The sequence below is a fragment of the Neovison vison genome, chromosome 12 (assembly GCF_020171115.1).
Source record: "Neovison vison isolate M4711 chromosome 12, ASM_NN_V1, whole genome shotgun sequence".
In the NCBI taxonomy this organism is placed as follows: Eukaryota; Metazoa; Chordata; class Mammalia; order Carnivora; family Mustelidae; genus Neogale; species Neogale vison.
This window is the reverse complement of record NC_058102.1, coordinates 62,221,774-62,243,940: the sequence shown is the minus strand read 5'-3', so window position 1 is coordinate 62,243,940 and position 22,167 is coordinate 62,221,774. Positions and strand designations below refer to the sequence as shown.

At 42.2% G+C, this 22,167-nt stretch overlaps 1 protein-coding gene across 1 annotated transcript in view; it reads right to left on the bottom strand.

Moving 5' to 3' along the window:
* AEBP2 (AE binding protein 2) overlaps positions 1-3,801 on the bottom strand; it is a 62,404-nt gene extending 58,603 nt beyond the window's left edge. The window contains exon 1 of the mRNA XM_044229124.1: positions 3,111-3,801. Coding sequence (XP_044085059.1) covers positions 3,111-3,772 — 662 coding nt within the window. The 5' untranslated portion in view covers positions 3,773-3,801. The remainder of the gene's footprint in view (positions 1-3,110) is intronic.
* Positions 3,802-22,167: the final 18,366 nt, after the last annotated feature.

The following is a 22,167-nucleotide window of genomic DNA, read 5'->3' as shown; positions in this document are numbered from 1 at the left end:
ATTCTAAAATTCTATTTAAAATTTAATTAGTCTCTGAAATTAACTTTAAAAAGTGGTAATTATTTTTTAAAAGGTGGTAATTTTTTAAAAAGTACTTAAGCTAGGGCGCCTGGGTAGCTCAGTGGGTTAAGTCTCTGTCTCCGGCTCAGGTCACGATCTCAGGGTCCTCAGGTTGAGCCGGGCATCCTGCTCTCTGCTCAGCAGGAAGCCTGCTTCCCCCTCTCTCTCTGCCTGCCTCTGCCTACGTGTGATCTCTCTCTGTCAAATAAATAAATAAAATCTTTAAAAAAAAAAAAGTACTTAAGTTTACTTTTAAAGTAAAAAAAAAAAAACTAGTTTATAATGGTCTCAAATAGCTAAATACTCCCCTAAAGAAAATAAATTACACATCAAATCAAGGTTCTCTAACTTTACCAAAATAAACACACTAAAACCCTTACTCTGGTTTTGAATAACTTTCTCATGGGGAAAATAATCAATGTTTTTGTACCAAGTGTCATTTATTCATTTTATAAATTAGTCACCTTTCACCACACAACACTTCCAGTACATGTCTGTAAATTGACACCTTGGATCATGAGCTTTAATATCTAAGTTTTTACATCTAAATGTTTCTTAAAAAGAAGCACTTACAGTTAAGACATTCCAACAAATTTTAAAGTACATTAACTCAAAAGTATGATCTACTTTCAAAGTAAGAGAAAAACTGAATAGGCGTTCTAAAAAAATCAGTAAATTCTAATAATAAAACAAATTTCATAGGAATGCCCCAAGTTTTTTAAATGCACTTTAAAACCATGCTATCCCTCTATCAGTCACAAAAATAAAGCCCCCCTACCATGAAATCAATTTATAAAATCCACACAGATTAGTGTAATCTGCAGGACAGTTCATAAAACTATGAATCCTTTCCAAATTTAAAATGAGTCTTTAAAAAAAAAAAAAACTTAAAGGCAACAAAGGGGCAATTAAAAATGAAGATTGTTAAGATCACCATATCCAGTTCCACTAACAAAGCTTTTTCACACAAGTGATAAATCTATTACTTTGAAACAGCAAAATGATTACACAGTATTTTATATAGTCTCTAATGTTTAAGCATTAAGAAAAACAAGTATTTTTGATTATCAGGTTTTAACCTTATCCGGACTTGTGGCACTAATAATCTTACTCCTTACTCTGAAATATGTAAAAATTAGATATTGCAATGACTCTTATAAATATGAAATGAAGCCAAAACTCCACTTCCTGAACTATTACTTGCCCAACAGTTCATCATCTCCTAAAGGGATGTAGCAGATAGATATTAACTTAAAAAAAAAAAAAATTCCTGACACTTACAGCTTATTTAACGTGAAGTGTTCTAACTCTTGTAAAGTGGAAATAGCAGGGGGCTTGAAAACCTTTGTTCAGATCCAGCTCTACCACCACTTCCATTCTAGACTTACTGTTTTGAGTAAGACACTCAACTTGCTTCTTCACCTGTTAAATGAAGTCAAAATAATTCCTATCTTGCACCAGAGTTGTGAGAATGGGATAGACATTTAAATTGTGTAGTGCTAAGCGTGCGTCTGTATGCCCACATGCGCTAGATAAATGGAAGAACTGTGGAAGATGCTAACTGTATAAACTGATGTCAACTTTCAAATATCTACTGGTACCCATGTAGGAGGATATAATAAAATGTAAATAACATATGCTTCATTGTGTGGTTCCCATCAACTTTTAATTGTCTTTAAGACTCTACTTCCTGCCATGCCTATGTAGTTCTGCACAATTTCTCTAGGGTTTGTACAGTCTATTTTATCGCATTGAAGATATTTTCTTCACTAGATATTAAAGTAAACATGAAACAATAAATCCAATGCTGTATTTTCATAATATTTAGAGCTTTGTATTCCTTGTATTAAACAGAAACCGAAGTTTTCTTTTATAAGTTACCAATCAGAATTCCTAGAACTTTAGCACGCTTAAACTTTTAAAGCCAAGTCATTATCGATGGCTAAAAACCCGTTCATCCAAACATTGACAATCAAAATAAATGCTAGAAGCAGTATAACATTCATGATGCGGTTCTCTGTCTTTAAAAAAGTACATTAAAAACCAATCAGTTAAAATACGAAGTTTTCCAAAGTAATCAGAAGTAATGATAATAATGAAACATACTAATGCAATAAATTTTAATGTCTTGAAAGAAATGAAGCCCTTTTTTGTCAGTATCCACGTTATTTCTAACAAGCTTTAGAAAAAGGCTACTAATTTCTTCAGAGATCTCTCCAATACATGACTTTAAATATTACCATCTAAAATCATGACATTCGTGCTAAAGCCTTATTACATAAAGATCATAAACCACATGCTATCATGATGTACCTTCCAAGCTGTTATTTTATTATGATTCCATTTCTTTAATCCCGTAAAATTATTTTAAAGGACATCAATTCATTATTCTTTTCTTCAGCAATTTATACGTGTTTTAAACTTTCTCCCAGATTTGATCACAACAACAACAACAAAAAAAAACAAGTTACTAAAATCACGTTGGAGAGTATCCGGATGATTACCCACGAGGACTTTTAGAAGCCCTGATTAAGTATAGAAGTCTGGTGTTTTCCTCAAGTAGTGAAAAGTGATAGTTGGGGGGTCTCCTCCCTGCACAAGGAAGTTCTGGTCAATGCAGGCGAGACCAGCCATGTTGGAGCACACTTGTCAGTTACAGTTGTGACAAGTGTTCGCGAACACGGCTGGACGAAGCTGACCTTGCGTACCGCGGTGTGTCCATCAGGGCCCCCCCACGCCCCGCCAGGGAATCCGGGCCTACTTTGCAGACTGTTTCTGAGTTCGAGCAGTCCGCAGGTCCGCTGAGAGCGCCCAGCCGAGGGGAAAGAGGGCGGGGAGAGGAGAGTTGGGGGGGAACTGCTGTGAGTTGGAAGCGGCTCTCCGCAGCGAGAGGGGCGCGGCGACCGCGACACATTGCCGAGTTGAGAGCCTGGGGGAGGGGCCACAGATTCGGGGAGCACGGGGATCGCAGCGAAAAGTCCCCCTGGCCCCCTCTGAGGGGCCCACGAGTAAAAGGAAGGAGGGGAGGGGAAACACTTCCGTGCACTGACCTGTCCTCCGAGTCCATGCGGCTCAGGGGTTCCCCGTCCGACGACATCTCCAAGCTGCCTCGCCGGCCCCCGGAGGTCGCGCTGCTTCCGCCGCCCCCGGTCCCGTATCCCTCGTCGCCGCCACTAGAGACGACGCTGCTGCTGCTGCTGCCGCCCCCGCCGCCGCCCTGGCTGCCCCGCGGTCCCTTGGGCTCCTCCAGGCCCTCCTTGCCGTCCCCATCCCCGCTGCTGCTGCTGGCGGCACCGGGGCTCAGCGAGCGCGTCTCGTCGCTGCTGCTCCCGCCGCTGCTGCCCACCAGGCTCTCGGCACTACTCTCCTCCTCGCCCCCGCCGCTGCTGCTGCTCTCGTCCTCCTCCTCCTCGTCCTCTTCTTCGTCCTCGTCCTCCCCGGCCTGGCTGGCGCTCTCGGGGCTCGGCTCCGACATCGTCTCCGCCTCGCCGCCCCCCACTCCGCCGCCGCCTCCGCCCCCACCGCTGCCGCCGTTCAGCAGCAGCGCTGCCACCGCCTCGGCCTCGGCCTCCTCTTCCTCCTCCTCCTCGTCCTCATCCTCCTCGGGGGGCTCAGCCCGGCCCCGCGCCGCCGGGCCCGGGCTGCCGGGGGGCAGAGGGCTCAGGCGAGAGAGCTCCTCCAGGTCGGCCATGTCGGTGATAGCGGCGGCCATGGCGGCGCCTGCTCCACCTCCTCCTCCTCCTCCCCGCCGCCGCCTCCCTCGCCTGACTCTAGCTCCCTCGCCCCCTCCCAAACGCCCAAAATTCCGCCGCCGCCGCCGCAGAGCAGGAGGAGGGCCCGCGAGCTGCGTCAGCCTGCACACGCGCTACGGAGCCCGCGCGGGGACAGGCGCGCCACTGCGCGCACTCACGCGGAGACGGTTGCGCGCCTGCGCGGCGGCGCGAGCTGGCACCTCCCCCGGGCCGCAAAGTCCGCGCGCGCGCCCCCACCCGTGTCCCCGCCCGGCCCCCGCCCCGACCTGCCGAGGGCTCAGAGTTTCCTTAGGGCCTGCCCACGCCTTCCCCAGCCTCGCCGCGGCGGGGACACGCAGAACGAAAGCCTGGGTGCTGGACGGGGATTTTAGCAGTCCTCCGAGTTCTCACGATAAAGTCATTCATTCCGGGGATGTTTGGGGAGTGTCCCCCGTGGACAGGCAATGAGCCAGGAATCCGACAAGCCCCTGGTCTTCCGAGAGCTTGAGTCTACGAGGAGAGACGGTTAACAGGAATAAAAATGAAGAATACAACGCAAGGGACTAAATCCGTACACACAGCATAGAGCCACAGGTTTCAGTCCAACCTTCGCTTGAATACCCCAAGAAATGGTTAAGTCAGTCTCAGAGCAAACACGTCTTAGGTTCAAAATCTTCAAACTTTTTAGCTCATGAGTCCTCCAAATAACCGTACATCCTTGTACAGCTTAAAAAGACAGCTACATTTTTCTCCAGCTTGTTATCAAGATTTTACCATTGTCACACTTTTAAGTATAGCCAATGAACTCTAAATGCCGTAGGGACTTTATACCCACCAATATCCACTTTTTAAAATACAGGGTTTTTTTAAGGCAATTTCCACCCTTCCTTTATCTTCTGGAACTCATGTTTACATTCCACACCCCCTCCAGAATTTTATCCTAACAATAGATTTTACATTTGAACTGTTTTTTGATCATCTTGTATCTCTTTGTAATCAAATGAATTGGAATTTAAGGGTCATTTTTTAATTTCCTGTTATCACAGGAAAACTCGGTCTTGCTCTTTCAATTGCTCAAAACACATATTTTAAATACTTATGTAAGTGGGGCGCCTGGGTGGCTCTGTCCCTTAAGCCTCTAACTCTTGTTTTCTGCTGAAGTCGTGATCCCCCAGGGCTCAGGTCCTCAGACTGAGCCCCAAACAGGGCCAAGAGCGCTCAGCAGAGAGTATGCTTGAGATTCTCTCTCTCCCTTTCCCTCTGCCCCTCCCCAGCCCTGCATGCACACTTCCCCTCTCTGTGTCTCTCCAAAATAACAAATCTTTAAACACTTGTGTAAGTATTAAACACAAAAGTAAAATTCTGTTGGAAATGCATCTTACAGAGATGGAACTGCTAGTGCCAACCAGTTTTTTTGTTTGTTTTTCAAGTAGGCTCCACACTCAGCATGGAGTGCAAGGCAGAACTTGAATTCATCACCCTGAGATCAAGACCTAAGCTGAGATCAAGAGTTGGACCTTTAACCAACTGAGCTACCTAGATGCCCCCAACTAGTTATTTTATTAGTGGAGGAGTATTACTAGAATGAGAACAACTTCAGCATCAATTCTCTTCCAAGTTTTCAATTTCATGAATGTATGCAATGAGGAAATTTGTTTGCATAAATGAGTAGATGAAAATGAAGAGTTTTTAGTAATGCCAATTGGTTCTTTGAACTCCTTCCAAATTATATGCCAAAAAAAAAATCACATAAAGATCTAACAACAACAAAAAAATACTTTTATCTGATTAGGTTCTCTTTCAACTTGGCTGAAAGCAAGTATCAGAACCACCTGACTTCTAAAGGATGTGTTACCATTCTCATTCACCAGTCAATTGTTCCTTTTTTGGCATCCTGGAGACTTTTTTTTTTTTTAAGATTTTATTTATTTTTTAAAAAAAAGATTTTATTTATTTATTTGTCAGAGAAAGAGAGTATAGGCAAGAGGAGCAGCAGGCAGAGAAAGAAGCAGACTCCCCGCTGAGCAAGGCTGAGCGTGGCTGAGCAAGGAGCCCCACACGGGACTCCATCCCAGAAGGATGGGATGATGACCTGAGCTGAAGGCAGACAACAGACTAAGCACCGAGGCATCTCCAACCTGGAGATTTTTGCTTCCCCCCACCTCCTCCTAAGAGCTGGGATGGGGAAGAATTGTGGTTTTCTTTTGTAAAGCAGAAGAGGGGCAATTTGGATAAGGAAGGCTGGAAAGAACTTTACACTCTGACCCCAGAGGCGTATCTTCAGGCATATCACTTTTAGGAACAGCCACGAGGGAGAAGTGAGGATCTGAGAACAGCTTGCATTAAAATAGTCTCTTCATAGACACTGAGTACCCAGGTATTATATCCATGGCCTTAGGCCTTTGGACAGTTGTTATATGTTCCATGTGTTGCCTCAAAGGAAAGCAAAAATTGAAAAAAAAATACTATGGGGCATTATGGTTTACAGATACCTTTCCAAACATATACAATGCAAATTACTAGCCTCAAACATTTCAACCTCAAAGCCACTCTTTGAGATAGACCAGAAATGTATTATCCTGTATTGTAAAGTAAGTACTATCGGAAAGTTTAACTAAAAAGTGTATGTAAAGTGTATGTGCCAAGCATTGTACTGAACCCTGGAAATCAGGGTTAACATTTAGCTGAGCTAATCAAGGAAAACATGAAGAATGTAGAATTTGAACAAATTCGTCTGGTAAGATAAGTAACTACATTTGAGTTTAATTAATTTGAGCTGAATCTTGAAGAGTAAATACAATTCTGTATGAGAGGGAATCTAGGACTGAGAAGTAGTAACATGAGAAGGCATAAAAACGTATTCATGACAGTGTTAACCAACCAGGAGAAAGCAATCTAGAAAACTAAAAAAAGACTTAAAGATTAGATGACATTAAATCTTGAATAAAAAATCTGACTTTGAAAAACAACTGAGAGGGGCGCCTGGGTGGCTCAGTGGGTTAAGCCGCTGCCTTCGGTTCGGGTCATGATCTCAGGGTCCTGGGATCGAGTCCCGCATCGGGCTCTCTGCTCAGCGGGGAGCCTGCTTCCCTCTCTCTCTCTCTGCCTGCCTCTCCATCTACTTGTGATTTCTGTCTGTCAAATAAATAAATAAAATCTTTAAAAAAAAAAAAAAAAGAAAAAGAAAAACAACTGAGATACATACTGAGATTTTTTTTAAAAGTTGTGGTGATATGATTCAACGTATCTATAGGGATATCTGAGGAATAGAAGAGAGGAAGAAAAGTGTGAAGAGAGTGAAAGTGAATGGGGATTAAAGCAGGTATCAAAGCCAGAAGTTCTCTCCCTCCCCCATTTTCCTCCCCCTCTTCCCTAACCCCCACCTCCTCTCTCTCTCTCTCTCTCTCTCTCGCTCTCTACCCTGGTTCAGTTGCAGAGGTCATTAGTCTGCATGTAGGCCACCCTCCTCCATAACTGCAATGGATAATGAATGATACAAAATGTCATTATCCCAGGGCGCCTGGGTGGCTCAGTGGGTTAAGCCGCTGCCTTTGGCTCGGGTCGTGATCTCGGGGTCCTAGGATCAAGTCCCGCATCGGGCTCTCTGCTCGGTGGGGAGCCTGCTTCTCTCTCTCTCTGCCTGCCTCTCTGTCTACTTGTGATCTGTCAAATAAATAAATAAATAAATCTTTAAAAAAAAATGTCATTATCCGACTTACTGAAGTGTGTGGCTAGAGGACAGACTTGTGGATGATAGAGTTGTTTCAGGTGGCATGAGGTGAGAGGAGGCAAGAAAACATGAACCTGCAAGAAACAGGGTCTACCAAGTAGTGCACATCCATAAACACCTCCATAAACTGTGACCTATCTGTAGCTAGACGAGTACTGAAATTAGTTTCTGGAAAATTGTATAACACCTTGACAGAGTAATTTTGTGCCTATTGAATCTAATAATAAACAATGGGGGCTATATTTTTGATGTCATCACTTTATTCTAGTATTCTGGTTAATTCGCCTTTCCTGTATTTTGCAGAAGTCCACTGGAAATTAAATAAATAAATACTGGTCCTTGACAGATTGAAAATTACTGTTGTAGAGTTCCCTCCTTCCCACTAGAAGAGTGTGTGATTCTATGCATAATTAGAAGTTACCTAATAACACATCACTGCATCGGAACAATTTGATTGGGAACAGTATTCAAACTCATCTGACTGCATTACTATTGGGGGCAGATTAGCAATAATAACTTGATTTTCCTCTGCTTTTCCACCTACTAACAAAGTGAGGACACCTCTATCTTTCTGGGAGCCTCTGGGGTGGAAGGTCTCTTCTACATTCATTCACACACCCCTCTCCCAGTGCCCCTGCCCTGCTCTTCTAGGCGCTGCAGGCTCCTTACCAGGATCTGTGATCAAGCCAAACAGCCAAAGCCATGGTATAGCTTGCAGAAATGGAGATCACTGTGTTGAACTCTTTTAGGGGAACCCCGAAGCAGACAGCTTGTGCCCAATTTCTTAGAAGGCTTTCAGTGAGGGGCGCCTGGGTGGCTCAGTGGGTTAAGCCGCTGCCTTCGGCTCGGGTCATGATCTCTGGGTCCTGGGATCGAGTCCCACATCGGGCTCTCTGCTCAGCAGGGGGCCTGCTTCCCTTCCTCTCTGTCTGCCTGCCTCTCTGCCTGTCAAATAAATAAATAAAATCTTAAAAAAAAAAAAAAAGAAGGCTTTCAGTGAAACAGCTCTTTATGTTTTATTCAGAGCTCTGTTTCTCTTAGGAACCCAGACGTGCTTTCATGGGTCTAGATTGACGACAGATTTGAGTAACAGCTACCCCAAGCTGTATTTATTACTCCCCATCCAATGACTAAGTCTTTCTTATAGAGCTTCTGTGTCTAATTCTCTTCCACTAAAATGAGCTCTGTTCTAGGAAACAGTGTCAGCCCCCATGTCAGCAGTTTCTTCCCGGCCTGCCTCACCAGTTTGCCAGACATGCCCAGGCATGCTTGAACCCAGCAACAGACCCAGCTGAGATTCAAGCTGAGATTCCTGCTCCACCACACACAAGAGACTTCTGGAAACAGCATCTCTAGAACAGGCAGCTACAGAGCACTTTCCACCTTTATTTCAGGTTCCTCATTCCACGTGTTGGGATCGCTGTAGTGAGCAAGATCAGTAGCTGCATGACCTCATCCTCTGATGGACTTGGGGTCTGAAGGATGTTTGCATGAAAAGATAGAACATCTTACAGAATGAAGGAATGATAGGATCCTCAAGCTGGAAAGAACTAGAAATCAGATGAAATCTTCCTCAGCCTGTGCATTGTCAGCCAACCAAAACACAACCAAATAATGACTATAGTATTGCGTATAGTTTGGTTGTTTTTTTTTTTAAGATTTTATTTATTTCTTTGAGAGAGAGAGCACGCATACATGAGCAGGGGGATGGAGAAGAAGATTCTCTGCTGAGCAGGGATCCTGATGTGAGGCTTGATCCCAGAACCCTGAGCTGAAGGCAGACACTTAACCCACTAAGATACCCAGGTGCCCCTAGTTTTATAGTTATATATACACATACAGATCATAGTATGTGTATATAAATATGTAAAATTTGTCACAGTGTCCATTTTGAGACATTAACTGCATTTGGCTGACAACTTACCACAATAAGATCATACACCTGTCTCGTATTTTGGATAGTTCCTCATTTCTAATATAGTAAAAATGCTTTCCTATAAACTATCAGTGAATGGGTAGGCAAATGTGAAAGGTAAATAACTTAAAAACCACATTTTTTGGTCCTTTCAGGTATTTTATATCTGACTTGCTAACCAAATAACTTTTGTCAATCTTCAAAATGCTCTTAATAAGTAAATTTAAATGTTCTGAATTAGTTACTAGAGCATACAAATTACAATACCAGTTAATACTTTATCCATTTAATCTCTGAGAAGGCAAGGGAAAATCTAAACAAAATATGTAATGGGTGAAATATTTTAAAAAGAGAATCAGCAGTAAGGATAAATTAACTTGGCTTCAGGCAAAAAACCCACATTCCACCCCCTTCTTTTTCTGATGAATGTATGGCATCTATTTTAACCACTAACCTTACTCATACACTTTTTTCCCCCTGTTCACCCCATTCGCCCTTACTTTGTTATTTTTTTAATCTACTTTGTAGCCCTTTATACATCTTGGTAAATCATCTCAAAGTATTATTTTTTTCTAATGAAACTCCTCCCCCAACCTGGGGCTTGAACTCAGGACTCCCAAGATCAAGAGTCACATGTTTCCTAACTGAGCCAGCCAAGCGCCCCTCAAATTAATTTTTAAAGTAAGATTTGTTGGTTTATTTTATTTTTGTTTTCCCAGAACCTACTAACCCCTCTCCCCACTCATTCCCACTGTGGGTATCTGGACCACCAACATCACTCACAGCTAGATTTGGCCATATTACTACGTTCTATCACCAATGAGCTGTAAGCAGAAGAATCCCATCCTCCTAAGGAAAGCCAGTTGCTCTCCGTCCTCTCACTCTTCCTGTGTGCTTGGGCTGGGGCAGAGACTTAAATGTGGGGGTGATTCATGATATGCAACCATGCATGCCAGAACCACACCCTAGGATAACAGAGCCACAGAGAGAAGGGACCTTTGTCTCTAGATGAGGGTGAAGGAATCCAGGTCTCATTTTACAATACCACCCACTCCCTTGGGCCAATAACTCAGATTTTTTGTAGTGAGAAAGAGATCTTTCGTGTAGTTTGTCTGTTGTAAACCAGCCAAATCAATATTCTACTTAATACAGTTAAATGAACAACTAGTGCTCCTAAGTACTTCCAGTATGGTGCTGCCTGAATAGAATCAATTTTGCTCAAATAAACTCTCAATTAAATTTTTGTTTGTTGTTTTAAAAAAAAAAAAATTTTTTTTTTGTTTGTTGTTTTAGAGAAAGGGGAGGGGCAGAGGGAGAGAGAGAGAGAGAAAGAGAGAGAGAATCGAAAGCAGGCTCTGTACCCATTGCAGAGCCCAAGGTGGGACTTGATCTCACAACCCTGAGATCATCACCTGAGCCTGAATCAAAAGTCAGACACTCAACTGAGTGAACCACCCAGGCAGTCCCAAAATTAAAACTTTCTTAAAAATTAAAAATAATAGCACCTGGCTGGTTCATTCCATGGAGCATGGGACTCTTGATCTCGGGATTGTGAGTTGGAGCCCCAAGTTGGGTATAGAGATCACTAAAAATAAATAAATAAATAAATAAATAAATAAAATTTAAAATAATATAAACAAACAGGCAAACATGGCTTATTTCCTAGAAATCTGAGACCCTCCGGAATAAGACCTTCAATTTTCTGCTCCTTATCTATAAAACCATCTCTATCTACACTCATTTTTTCTTCTCAAAGCAAGCCTAAGCATTCTACTGCCCCAAACGCTTAGGTGTTCTAAAAAAACATATATATATATATATATATGTATGGTGGGTTCCCAGCCCCCCAACCCCACCTTCTTCTTGAGCACTTGACTGCCTAGCTGGAGACATTTCCCAGCCTCCTCTATGCTCCCTTACATCCAGATAGTTAACATGAACAATATTTTTTTTTTAAAGATTTTATTTATTTATTTACAGAGAGAGATACAAGTAGGCAGAGAGGCAAGCAGAGAGAGAGAGGAGGAAGCAGGCTCCCCGCTGAGCAGAGAGCCCGATGCGGGACTCGATCCCAGGACCCTGAGATCATGACCTGAGCTGAAGGCAGGGGCTTAACCCACTGAGCCACCCAGGCGCCCCAACATGAACAATATTTGGTGAATCGAAATATTGGACTCTTTCAGATAGAGAGCAGTAGCTACCAAAAAACTATAAATACAGCAAGAGTGTAAGCAAGGTGAAATTGGCAGCTCTCCTTGTCCTTTTAGGTGCTCTGGTGACATGTTGAATGAAAGATACCCTCAAGACAAATACAAAACCATTTCAGGGGCAGGATTCCGTGCTCTGCAGTTACCATTATGGAATCAGAAATCCCAACAGCTCAGCATAGGACAGTTTAGGATAAGCCTCACGAGAAATCTCTAAGGTATCACATACTAAAACAAAACTTGCTTGTCTGTCAACATAAGAAAAGTCTCCTGACTACTGTAGACAAGCTTTATACCTTGAATAAGTCACTGTTTCTAACATTCATCCTGCTGTTTAACAGACCACTAGTTTCCCCAATACAAAACCCATTTTTAACATTCATTACACCATTTAGTGAGACTTTATGGAGATCTTGATAGTAAAAAATGTGTTAGCAGCAACCTCTGGAGTATGTCCAGATAGAATGCTAGTGAAAGACCACCGACTTGGGATTTTTTTTTCTTAGTATACTAGTAGACTCTAGAGAATTAAAACTTACCTTAGTGGGGCACCTGGGTGGCTCAGTGGGTTAAGCCTCTGCCTTTGGTTCAGGTCATGATCTCAGAATCCTGGGATTGAGCCCTACATCCGGCTCTCTGCTGGGCAGGGAGCCTGCTTCCCCCTCTCTCTCTGTCTGCCTCTCTACCTACTTGTGATCTCTCTGTCAAATAAATAAATAAAGTCTTTAAAAAAAATAAACTTACTCTGTTGGTGCATACATAATATCACACAAACCAACCGAAATACAGTATTTTAAACTGAATCATGGAAATATTAACAGCTAATATTTGTTCCATGACTGAATTCTCACCAAGAGAATGTGAACAGAGATAATACATACAATCTCCACCTAATTTGCTTTTGACTTCCTTCCCCATGTGCTGGAACAGGACTGTACCATTGACCCAACTTCAACATGCAGTGATGGAAGCAATAATATGGAAGGAATATGGGTCCCTGAGTAACTGCGCCATGTAAAGCTAGAGGCCAGTCTACACTGACCAGGCTGCTACATGGAAGAGAAATAAACTATCTTATTCAAGCTACTGTATTTTTGAGTCTCTCTTTTTTTTTATGACAATTTGAACTTTACTCAAATTAAGAAGACTTTACATCTTGGGGCGCCTGGGTGGCTCAGTGGATTAAAGCCTCTGCCTTTGGCTTGGGTCATGATCCCAGGTCCTGGGATTGAGCCCCGCATGGGGCTCTCTGCTCGGCAGCGAGCGTGCTTCCTCCTCTCTCTCTCTCTCTCTGCCTACTTCTGATCTCTGTCTGTCAAATAAATAAATAAAATCTTTAAATAAATAAATAAATAAATAAATAAAAGAAGACTTTACATCTTGACCCATTAGCTTCCATTTCTTCTTCTAGGTCTTCAAGCCTATCCTCTACTCTGGCTCCTTTATGAACATGATAAAGTCCTTTATTTTATTTTATTATTTATTTGTTATTATTATTATACTATATATTATATTATTATTATATTATATATTACATATAATACTTATGTTATAATTATTATAATTATTATAAAATTATTTAATTATTATTAAATAATTTGTTTGTTTTTGAGAAAGAGAGAGAGTGTGCATATGCGCTAGTGGGAGGGGAAGGGGTAGAGAGAGAGAGAATCTTAAGCGTGGACCCCAGTCTAGGGCTCACTCTCATAACCCTGAGATCACAACCTGAGCCGAAATCAAGAGTCAGAGGCTCAACCGACTGAGCCATCCAGGCGCCCACATGATCTACTTTTTCCATTCTTACAAATTAAGTGTTTCTTTCTGTTTCATCCAAACTTCTAAAAATATGAACTGTACTTGCTTGATCCACTTTCTTACCTCCCATATAGTAACTTTCTACTACAGAATGATATCCATCCCCACATTTTTTTAAAGGTTTTATTTATTTATTTTGAAAGTGAAAGAGAGAGAGGAAGCAAGCAAGAGAGAGAAAGCACAAGCAGGGAAGGCAGCAGGCAGAGAGCCAAATACAGGACTCCATCCCAGGACCCTAGGATAGTGATAAGAGCTGAAGGATGATTGCTTAACTGACTGAGCCACCCAGGCACACTCCCCTACCCCCACCACCAATGTATAAACTCTTGTTGGCAAGTGGGCAGAAAAGTCATATAACATGTTCAATAAATTTCAGGAAATCCGGGGCGCCTGGGTGGCTCAGTGGGTTAAGCCACTGCCTTCAGCTCAGGTCATGATCTCAGGGTCCTGGAATCGAGTCCCGCATCAGGCTCTCTGCTCAGCAGGGAGCCTGCTTCCTCCTCTCTCTCCCTCTGCCTGCCTCTCTGCCTACTTGTGATCTCTCTCTGTCAAATAAATAAAAATTAAAAAAAAAAAATTTCAGGAAATCCTCACCCTTTGTCGTCAGGCATGCCCACATGCGTCTTGTATGAGAGACTCACACTGAGGTAGATGCAACAGTATTCAAACAGAAAATCCACCAGCTTTCTATTCAGGTCTGTCAGCAGATGCCTCCAAAAATGGAACAGAAGACATTGGGGAGAGGTGGATAACACAGAATCAACTAGAACTTAGACCAAGAAGTTGGTAGATTGTTGAGCTACCTAGCAACTTACTCACCATGTATTGAGTAGATTGTGTCAGGCACTGTTCTTAGCATTGGGTGTATAAATATGAATATGTATGAATATGAATAAAGCCAATAAAAATCCCTGCTCTCATGAAACTTATATTCTGGTCAGGACTGTTCTTGGTTTTTATGTTTGGTGGTTGGTTTTGTTTTGGTTTTGGGCAGGTATCTTCTTGCATCTCATTCACACAAGTAACAGTGTGTGACATCTTTCTAACCAGCCATGTATCTGGGACATCATTTATTTCACCAATAAAAATGTATTTCTAATGTCCCTTAAGCTAATTAATGAAACTTCTGATATAAATTTCAATAAAGATCCTTGAAATACTTAAGTAGCCACCTGGGGATTATGGATCCCTGATTAGAGCACTTCATATTATAACTAACTTCCCCTAGAGTGTGAATTCCTAATAGGGTAACTCTAATGATACATAACCTTCCCTGGAGTGTAGATGAAAGCTAATTTACCTACAAGTACATTGCACTGTTTATAAGGAAGTGTTTTAAAGTAAATTATAACAGAAGTAATAGAACAACATGGCAAGAGGCATGGTTGTACAGAGCTCCCAAGCTTCATATACACGTTTTAAAATACTGAAAGACACCATCTCCCTTAGGACCTTTGGGTTCTCCTCATGATCCGGCAACTACAGGGACAACAAATGGCATGTCCAGGGGCTCCCAGACCATTGTAGTATAACGTGGTTTACAATCATAATTGTAAAGCATCATTCTGAATGGCCAGTGTCCACACCATTCCAAGCATTGAGTACTTTCAATAATGCTCTTGCTCAAATCTTCAGCCATAAAGAAACTGACAAGACTCTTTGAATTTTGACTCCAAATACCTTGAGGAAGAAATTCTAACTGTCCTAGTTTGGGCCTGAGATTCATGCCAAAATTGATTTGGATTGGTTAAGACTAGGGGACCTTTACATTTCTGTTCAGGGGGATGATGGGGATGCTTGAATAAATTCTTTGGAGTTTATGACAAGTGTATTGGATTGTTCTGGCATCAGGATTTTGCCAGCAGAGTAAATCAAAAGGGCAAAGAAACAAAAGAGTTAAAAATATAGGCAGGAGTATGAACAAAGATAATTTAAGTTGGGTAGAAAAGGAAGTAAAAAGAGGACTTTATGTGGGTGCCTGGCTGGCTCAATTGGTAAAGCATGCAACTTGTGAAATCAAAAAATGAATTCTTATGAGTTCAAGCCCCACGTTGGGTGTACAGATTACTTGAGAAAAGAAAATGACACACACACACACACAGTAGTTTATTAAGTCATTTGTAGTAGAGAATATTATTTATATCAAAGAGATACCAATATGTACTTGAAATGCTATCTTTTCTGGTTCATTGATACAAATATATATATATACAGTTCCACAGATGATCTGGTAGTGTTAATAACTGCTACTTCATTTTATTTCTTGATTTTTTTAAATAACTACTACTTTATAGCAATGATATTTTCCATATCTTATTGTGATATAAGAAATAATTATTTTGGTCTTCATCCTTGACTTCAGGCCAAGAGGTCCTAAAAACCTTTATAGTTTCCTAAGAAATAAAGCACCTGGGTGGCTCAGTGGGTTGAAAGTCTGCCTTTGGCTCAGGTCATGATGGAGTCCCAGGAACCATCTCCGAGTCTGGATCCCTGCTCATCGGGGCTTCTGCTTTGCCCTGTCCCTTTGTTCTTCCCCCAAAGGGGAGTCTGCTTCTCCCTCTGCTCCCCCTCTTGTATGTTCTCTCTCTCAAATAAATAAATAACATATATTTATTTTTAAGATTTTATTTATTTACTTGTCAGAGAGAGAGAGAGAGAGTGCACAAGCAGGGGGAGTGGCAGACATAGGGAGAAGCTGACTTCCTGCTGAGCAAGGAGCCAGATGCGGAGCTCAATCCCAGGACTCTGGGAATGGGACCTGAGCCGAAGGCAGCCACTCAACCAACTGAGCCCTCCAGGAGTCCCAGTAAATAAAATCTTAAAAAAAAAAAAGGAAAAAAGGAAAGAAAACAAAAAGAAAATGAAGCGAAGGTGCTAAAAGCATCTTTTATTCTAAAGTTTGGTCTTTTTTTTTTTAAGTTTTTATTCATTAATTTGATAGAGACAGCAAGAGAAGGAACACAAGCAGGGGGAGTAGGAGAGGGAGAAGCAGGCTTCCCACTGAGCAGGGAGCCTGATGTAGGACTCCATCCCAGGACCCTGGGATCAAACCTGAACCAAAGCCAGATACCTAATAACTGAGCTACCCAGGCACCTCTAAAATTTGGTCTTTGACCCCAGTTCCTGAACCAGAGTTCCTAAATCACTTGGAATTTCCTGGGTGAAAGAAGCACTTTTGGGGGTACCTGGGTGGCTCAATGTGTTAAGCCTCTGCCTTCAGCTCAGGTCATGGTCTCAGGGTCCTGGGATCGAGCCCTGCATCAGGCTCTTTGCTCAGCGGGGAACCTACTTCCCCCTCTTGCACTCTGCCTGTCTCTCTAGCCTACTTGTGATCTCTGTCTGATAAATAAATAAATAAATTCTTTAAAAAAAAAAAAAAAAAGAAGAAGCACTTTTTGTTCTAATGAGGCAATACTTGGTGGGCTTTTGGGTAAATTCATGATGGGGCCTGGTCACCGAAAGACCAAGCCATGATTAGAAGCTTAGAACTTCCATGGGGTGCCTGGGTGGCTCAGTTGGTTAAGCCTCCCCTTCCACTCAGGTCATGACCCCAGGGTCCTGGGATTGAGCCCCACACCAGGTTCCCTGCTCAGTGGGACCTGCTTCTCCCTCTCCTACTCCCCCTGCTTGTGTTCTCTCTCTCTTCATTGTCTTTCTCTGCCAAATAAATAAATAAAATCTTAAAAAAAAAAAATAAATGAAGCTTAGAACTTCCAGCCTCATCCCCATCCTCTGGGGAGAAGAGAGGGAGCAGATATTGAGTTAATAATTTATCATACCTAGGGGCACCTGGGTGGCTCAGTCATTAAACCTCCGCCTTGCCTTTGGCTCAGGTCATGTGGGATGAGGCCCAAGTCAAGGTCCCTGCTCAGTGGGGAGCCTGCTTCTCCCTCTGTTTGCCAATACCCCTGCTTGTGCTCTCTCTCTCTGTCAAATAAATAAATAAAATCTTAAGAAAAATAATTTATCATGCCTGTGTGATGAAGCCTCCATAAAAATCCCTGAACTATGGGATGGTAAATACATCCCATGTGCCAGGAGGATGGTACGCCAGTTCCAGCATTTGGGACTCTTCTGGACTCTACTGTAGGTATCTCTTCATCTGGTTGGTCTTCCATATTTTTAAAAAATATTTTATTTTTAAATAATCTCTACATGAAATATGGGGTTTGAACTCACAACTCCAAGATCAAGAGCTGCCCGCTCCCCTAACAGAGCCAGCCAGCTGCCTTCATCAGTACCTTTTATCGTATCCTTTATGAGATAATAAACTGGTAAATGTAAATTTATTTCTCTGAGTTATTCTAGCAAATAACCGATCCTGAAGGGGGTCATGGGAACACCAGTTTAGGGTCAGTAGATCAGAAGTACAGGTGACAACCTGGAACTTGCAACTGGCATCTGAGGTAGGGACAGTCTTGTGGGACTGAACCTTAACTTGTGGGATCTGAGGGTAAGTCCAGACAGATAGTGTCAAATCTGAATCAAATTGTGTGACACCCAGTTGGTGTCAGAGAACTGGTTCATACCTATGGTATCAGAAGTATGGTGAGTATGACAGTAAAGGAAACCACAGTGAGATTTTCCTGCACACTGGTCATGACAAGAGAAGTGAAACATGCATCCAACCATGACATCAACCTCTGAGGAAAATAGGTGATCAAGGACATCATGGGTTTCACTGGTGTTTCCATTATGTCCAGAACTTCCTTTCAAAGAAAGTAAAGTTATATGAGGGTATATTTAAAAGATCTGGCTAATAGCTGAATAATAACTTTAGCTGCAGTATATGGTAAGTGAAAGAGACTAGTGAAGTATTATTTTGAAAACACAGCTATGGAGATGCCATATTTCTCAGATTATTTAAAATAGCAAAACGTAGGGGCACCTAGCTGGCTCAGTTGGTGGAGTATGTGACTCTTGATCTTGGGGTTGTAAGTTCGAGCCCCATATTAGGTGTACAGATTATTTAAAAATAAAATCTTTTTAAAAAAGGAATAAAAAAATAAATAGGGGCGCCTGGGTGGCTCAGTAAGTTAAAGGTCTGCCTTTGGCTCAGGTCATAATCCCAGGGTCCTGGGATCAAGCCCCACATCAAGCTCCCTACTCAGTGGGGAGTCTTCTTCTCTCTCTCACTTTCCCTCTGTGGTCTCTCTCTCTCTCAAATAAAGAAATAAAATCTTAGATAGATAGCTAGCTAGAAAAGTTGATAGGTGAAAAGTTCAAGGTGTCTGGCTTTCAGTTCGTGGAACATGTGACTCTTGATCCAGGGGTCATGGGTCCAGCCCCTCACTGGACATGGAGTTTACTTAAAGGAATTTTTTTAAAAATAGCAAAAAGTTGAAAACTAGGAAATGGACACAATGAGAAAGTATTGAAAACTTGTTATACACAAGTCCTGTTCTTGCAAATTAATCTGAGCCAATTTGGGTATGCACAACTTTTAGGTTCTTTTTGGTAGTACAAGTAGCCAAAAAATCTTCTCAAGTAAAAGCCAAGATTCCAGAGGGAAAATTGGGTCAGGCACCCAGAATTCTCTAGTGTTTTGACCAGAGATGGACCCCTTGAAGGAGTTAGCCTATGGCATCATTGCTAAGGATACAGGCTACAAAACTCTTGGGATTTGAACATCCTACTTATTCTAGGGCAGGGAGAATCTCTGGAATATTTTTAGATAGTCATGTATCTTTTTTTTTTTTAAAGATTTTATTTATTTATTTGACAGAGAGAGATCACAAGTAGACAGAGAGGCAGGCAGAGAGAGAGAGAGGAGGAAGCAGGCTCCCTGCTGAGCAGAGAGCCCAATGCGGGACTCGATCCCAGGACCCTGAGATCATGACCTGAGCCGAAGGCAGCGGCTTAACCCACTGAGCCACCCAGACGCCCCTAGATAATCATGTATCTTGAATATCTTTCCTTTGCCCTAAAAAAATCCCCCCTCGTTTCCCACATACATCATGCTCATCAACAAGCCACTGTTTTTACCGGTAAAACCCATTTCTCACATTTAGTAGGCAAATTGCAAAGAATCATTGTTGACCAAGATACTGATAACAGAAACATTGGTAAAAGCCACTTCTGAATACTAGAAAGCCACCCCCTGCACTGTGAATTCTTTTTTTTTTTCTCTTTAGCTTTTTAGTATTCACATTTTTATACACATAAAAAGTAGAGAGAATAGTATAATGAACACCCAAACACTCATCACCTAGATTTAATAACTCTTTTTTTTTTTATTTTTTTTTTTTAAAGATTTTATTTATTTATTTGACAGAGAGAAATCACAAGTAGATCGAGAGGCAGGCAGAGAGAGAGAGAGAGGGAAGCAGGCTCCTTGCTGAGCAGAGAGCCCGATGCGGGACTCGATCCCAGGACCCTGAGATCATGACCTGAGCCGAAGGCAGCGGCTTAACCCACTGAGCCACCCAGGCGCCCTTTTTTTTTTTTTTTTAAAGATTTTATTTATTTATTTGACAGAGAGAAATCACAAGTAGTCGGAGAGGCAGGCAGAGAGAGAGAGGGAAGCAGGCTCCCTGCTGAGCAGAGAGCCCGATGCGGACTCGATCCCAGGACCCTGGGATCATGACCTGAGCTGAAGGCAGCGGCTTAACCCACTGAGCCACCCAGGCGCCCCTAGATTTAATAATTCTTATAATTTCCTCATATTTGCTCAAGTATTATATAGTTAATTATAGACATCATGACATTTCACCCTCAATTACTTTACTTTAGTATGCACTTCTAACAACCTACATACATTTCCCCATGATCACACGGAATAAAATTAACAGTAATCCCGTAATATCCTCTAATTCTCAGTCTGTACTCAGATTTCCACATTTGTCCCCAAAGTATCTTTTATAGTTGATTTTTATTTTTTTATTTTATTTTATTTTTTTAAAAGATTATTTATTTATTTATTTGACAGAGAGAGATTACAAGTAGGCAGAGAGGCAGGCAGAGAGAGAGAGGAGGAAGCAGGCTCCCTACCGAGCAGAGAGCCCGATGCGGGACTCGATCCCAGGACCCTGAGATCATGACCTGAGCCGAAGGCAGCGGCCTAACCCATTGAGCCACCCAGGCGCCCCTATAGTTGATTTTTAAATACCAGATCCAAGGAGAATCTAGCCTTGCATTTGGTTGTTAATGAGTTGTGCCTTCTGGATTAGGGTGCTGGCAGCCTCTGGGTGATGGTTTAAGTCAAATGGGGCACACCCATAGCAGCACACTGTATATGCTAAAATATTTTAAAGATAACGGCAAACCTAACAATGACTTTACTGAATATTTTCATCAACATTATCTTACCTATTTCTTTTCAATATCTATATAGATATATTTTAAGTAATCTTTACATCCAACACGGGGCTCATGACCCCAAGATCAAGAGACACAACGTCTACTGACTGAGCCAGCCAGGAGTCCCCTTACCTTTTTTTTTCACAAAGAGGAAGAAGGTGTCCAAAGAACTCTGCCAGACTAGCATGTATTCTCTATAGAAAAGATCTTTCTAATCAGTTTGGGAATTCTAAAGTTAAAAGCACATATGGGGGCACCTGAGTAGCTGGATTGGTTAAGTGTCTGCCTTCGGCTCAGGTCCTGATCCCAGGGCTCAGGTTCAGATCTCAGGGTCCTGGGTTTGAATCTTGTATCAAGCTCCCTACTTAGTAGGGAATCTGCTTCTTCTTCTCCCCTCCTCCATCTCATATTCCTTCTCTCTCTCAAATAAATAAATAAAATCTTTTTTTAAAAAGGAAATAAAACCAGAGATGATTCCAACACCACACTTTGAGAAATTTACCCACAGTTTAACACACAAGCTCTCCGGAATGACTTTAAAAGCACTCTAGGATTGGGCCTCAAACCACTTTTCTACTCTTTTGTACCCATCTTGGTCCTCTGAGCTCTTCAGTGTTTACCAACAAGGCCAGGACTAGGGTGAGGAGAGGTGCTTAGGAGAGAAGATGGAAGGAGGCAGTATTCTCATGAGAGAATACTGACTTTCATGACCTCTTACATGACCCTGAGAGTAACATCTGAAATGATCATAGTAATCATAATCATAATATTTATTTATTTATTTATTTATTTTTTCTTTCTTTTTTTTTTTTTTTCCCAATTTATTTATTTTCAGAAAAACAGTATTCATTATTTTTTCACCACACCCAGTGCTCCATGCAAGCTGTGCCCTCTATAATACCCACCACCTGGTACCCCAACCTCCCACCCCCCCGCCACTTCAAACCCCTCAGACTGTTTTTCAGAGTCCATAGTCTCTCATGGTTCACCTCCCCTTCCAATTTACCCAAATTCCCTACTACTCTCTAACGCCCCTTGTCCTCCATGCTATTGGTTATGCTCCACAAATAAGTGAAACCATATGATAATTGACTCTATTGAGTCTTTACTTCGGCCAGGCACTGTTCTAAGAACTTTGCATGGATTAACTCATTTAATCCTCCCAACTTTAATCCTCCCAACCCCAGGAGCTAGAATTTGTAAAATTCCCATTTAGAGAGGCAGGAAGGCCCTCACCAGAGCCCAGGGCCTCCTCTGGCTCTGCAAGGGTGAAGAAATCAGGCACCACAGGAAGTTCTCTCTTTACAGGGTCATCTTTCTTCTCTTGTCCATGTGGCTATGTGTACAACAAAGCAGGTTGTACACACTGCCTGCCCATGAGGAGCTATATATCCTCTCCTTGGCCGGCCC